The 3,437-nt window shown below is 36.5% G+C and overlaps 1 protein-coding gene across 3 annotated transcripts in view; it reads left to right on the top strand.

Moving 5' to 3' along the window:
- LOC108251540 (ribonuclease inhibitor-like) overlaps positions 1–3,437 on the top strand; it is a 157,365-nt gene that overhangs the window by 124,937 nt on the left and 28,991 nt on the right. For 2 of the 3 annotated variants that reach the window (XM_037973841.1, XM_037973840.1), the window contains one exon: positions 1,088–1,261. The exons of the other annotated variant lie outside the window; for it this stretch is intronic. In XM_037973841.1, coding sequence (XP_037829769.1) covers positions 1,088–1,261 — 174 coding nt within the window. The remainder of the gene's footprint in view (positions 1–1,087; positions 1,262–3,437) is intronic. 3 annotated transcript variants of the gene reach the window in all.

The raw sequence follows: 3,437 nt of genomic DNA, 5'->3' as shown, positions 1-3,437 counted from the left end.
GAATGTTCCAGTCTCCACTATTCCAGGTTCATTAGTTGGATTTGTTTCTCTCCTCTTTCTGAAAGTAAAACCATGTGAGTGAATTCCTGCAAAAGAAGGATTTCTCCCCTCAGTTTGATGCAGTTCTTATCAATAATATCCTTACAATGTGCAGAATATTCAGGCTTTTATTTTGAAATACAGAAACAATCAGAGCTTCATTTGATTTATTTATCATGTTGGAGTTGACACTTTAAACCTAGATTTTGTACTTTAATTTGTTTACATTTTATTTTCTTATATACTGTAAATGCCAAAATTAGAATTAAAAAATGTATATTATGATTTTAGAATGAAAATTAGTCATTTAGATTATTTGATAAATTGGTCAACAGACTAACTGAAATAAAAATAGTCAATAGTAAAAGTGCTAATTTCAGTAAACACAGAAATGTCGATAACTTTGTGAGTTTTACAGACATTGAGCTAAATTTGGTGTGGTAGTAGCTGACAGTCATTTCCAACACAGACTCTGAGCACAAACAGATCATACAAGATCACTTTAGATCACACAAAATGTAATTTCTAATATTTAACCAAAACAGCTTCAACTCCATCATTTCTAATCAGAAGATGATGTGAGTTTAAAACTCTGACATGAAAGGCTGCGGGCGATATGCATTCCTTCAAGGAATGCTGGGCCTTTATTTAGTTGTGTGTTGAGATGAATCTGATGTGAAAGTTGTGGTGACACTAAAGTGCCGACATAAGGCTGATATTATACTGATCCACACTGAGGAGCTTCAGGAGAAACTCTGCTTTCTTCTTCTGGGCTTTAATTCAACATCAAATATTAAACATTGGCTCATTTACTTGGAAACTCTGACAAACTTGATTTTCAGCTCATAGTTAAAGTCATGACTTTCACAATAAAAGCAGAGCTGAAACGAACAGTTATTTATTATTACTGATTAAACTTCAATAATTCAAATAATTTAGTTTGAAACAAGTTAAAACAGTTTTCAGTTGGATCAATGTTTTTCAGAGTTCAGAGTCTTTATAAGTCTTGTTTTGCTTTCTAAACTTACATGTTTTATTCTTTATTCAGTTTGTGGAGCTGCAGTTTGTCAGAGATCAGCTGTTCTTCTCTGGGCTCAGCTCTGAAATCCAACCCCTCCCATCTGAGACATCTGTACCTGAGTTACAACAAGCTGCAGGATTCAGGAGTGAAGCAGCTGTGTGGTTTTCTGGAAAATCCACAATGTAGACTGGAGACTCTGAGGTCAGACACTACTGCTCTAAGTGCTAACAGATCATCTCAGATATCACATTAAACTGAGCAGAATGTTAATTTCAACAGGATTTTTGCAAGGTATTATAAAGCATTACATTTTAATCTGTGGCATTAATTTACTTTCATTAGTTTTTGAATAAGATTATTGATTCTGGAAATTGTGCAGCTGGTTTGCTCATAAGGGAAATTCAGCTATGAATTACTACTGTAATATACAGACCTTTTGCAAAAAATTAGAATATCATGAAAAAGTTGTTTAATTTCCATAATTCTATTCAAAAAGTTAAACTTTTATAGGTTATAGATTTAGGGCCCACAGTTAAAAAAAATCAAGTATTTGTTTGTTTATTTTTACATAATTTGGGCTTCCAGCTCATAAAACCCATGAAAACAGGAATTCAAAAAATTAAAACAGCTTTCAGCTGGATCAATGTTTTGTCTTTAGAAAACAAAACAAGACTTTTAATCTTGCATGTTTTATTCTTTTTTCAGATTGAAGAGCTGCAGTTTGTCAACGATCAGCTGTTCTTCTCTGGGCTCAGCTCTGAAATCCAACCCCTCCTATCTGAGAGAGCTGAATCTGAGTGAAAATAACCTGCGAGATCCAGATGTTCAGCAGTTGTTGGATCTTGTGAAGAGTCCAGACTACAGACTGCAGACTCTGAGGTCAGTAGAAGGTTGGAGTCGTTCCTGCTGCTTTCAGCAGAATTTGACTAAACCCAGTTCTTCTCAAAGCAAAGATCCAGTGTTTCCTGTAAACCTGCAGCTTCTCAGTAACTGTATTTCTGAATGAATCTCTGAGAGGAGAACAGGGACTGGTTTCAGGATCACACAGAAAGACAAGAAAAGAAGGAAAGACCCAGCATTACTTGAAGGAATGCATATCACTCACCAAAATAACATCTAATGTGATCATGTGATATGTCACATGATCTTTTAGTACTTAGATGTGTTGTGAATGACTGTCAGCTACTACCACACCAGATTTTAGCTCAAGATCTCTAAAATTCACTGCAGTATAGTCATGTTGTGTAGCCAAAATTTGATTAGCTGTGACAGTCATCATGAATTGGTTTGACTCTAAAAGTTACTCAGTTGCAAATGTACATCTAAAAATTTTTTTAAAGTTAAAATCCATCCAGTGGTTGATTAAATATTTTGCTAACAGACAAGCAGGGTTGACTCCCAACAGTTACTGACAAAGTTTTAACCAAAGATGTTGCTGAATGTGTTGTGATTGAAGTATGTGTTGGGGTCTCTGAAAGACTCATTTATCACTTCTGTTGCTTCTTCTTCTCTCTACAGCTGGAGGTGGTGACCTTTGTGAAGGAGCCACTGAAGATGATGGTGTGTTTCTGGGAGAAGATGAGCTGTGTCCTGATGATCCACAGAGGCTGAAGCAGCAGCAGCTTGTATGCAGAGAGACTGATTGGATTGTTTCAGAGAGGTTGTTACGACCCAGCTCAGGCAGGGAAAGGTGGAAGTAACATTAAACCAGATGGAATTGGTCTTGAAGAGAAAAGTAGGGTACCTTTAATAGTACTAATTACCATCAGTAACAATTTACAAATATAACATCTAATAAAAATACAGTCTAACAATTAAAACAAGTGTAAGTAGTATTTAACCAAAACTCGATGTAGCAAATTTGCAAAAACTTTGAATAAAGAAAGTTTTTACCATGGTTACGTAGCATACTGCCCCCCATCTTTTTGGAGAACACTGCACCGAAGTAAGCGCCAAGTATAAACACCTCCACCGTGTGCTCAGGTCCGCACGCCGTTCACGGAGCCCTGCGCGACTAATGAGCCCTGAGGTAGAGCCTCCTTTAGCTACCTGGAGTTAGCAGGTCGCTGGAGCCACAGCAATAAACATAGAACGAGCGAGTTTAACCAAAAATGGTTAGTTGAGCCGAATATGGTAAGCATGTTTTGTGCTTAGTGAAAATGCTCATATGACTCGTGCTAATTTACCTTTGTTTACCAGTAAAATGATGATATTAAACTCAGCATTAGATATGCTTTGTTTCCAACATGAAGCCTGTGCCACAAAAAGCACAGTACAGTACAGCATCTCTCTATTTTTCTGAGTTCTCTGTTGTTATTCATTGGCCTTGACGCGAGACGTGTTGGTGCCTTGTTTACACTTTTTTTTTTTTTTTTTT

The sequence above is a fragment of the Kryptolebias marmoratus genome, linkage group LG23 (assembly GCF_001649575.2).
Source record: "Kryptolebias marmoratus isolate JLee-2015 linkage group LG23, ASM164957v2, whole genome shotgun sequence".
Lineage (NCBI taxonomy): Eukaryota > Metazoa > Chordata > Actinopteri > Cyprinodontiformes > Rivulidae > Kryptolebias > Kryptolebias marmoratus.
The sequence above is the reverse complement of the archived record's forward strand: the minus strand, read 5'-3'. Positions and strand labels throughout refer to the sequence as shown.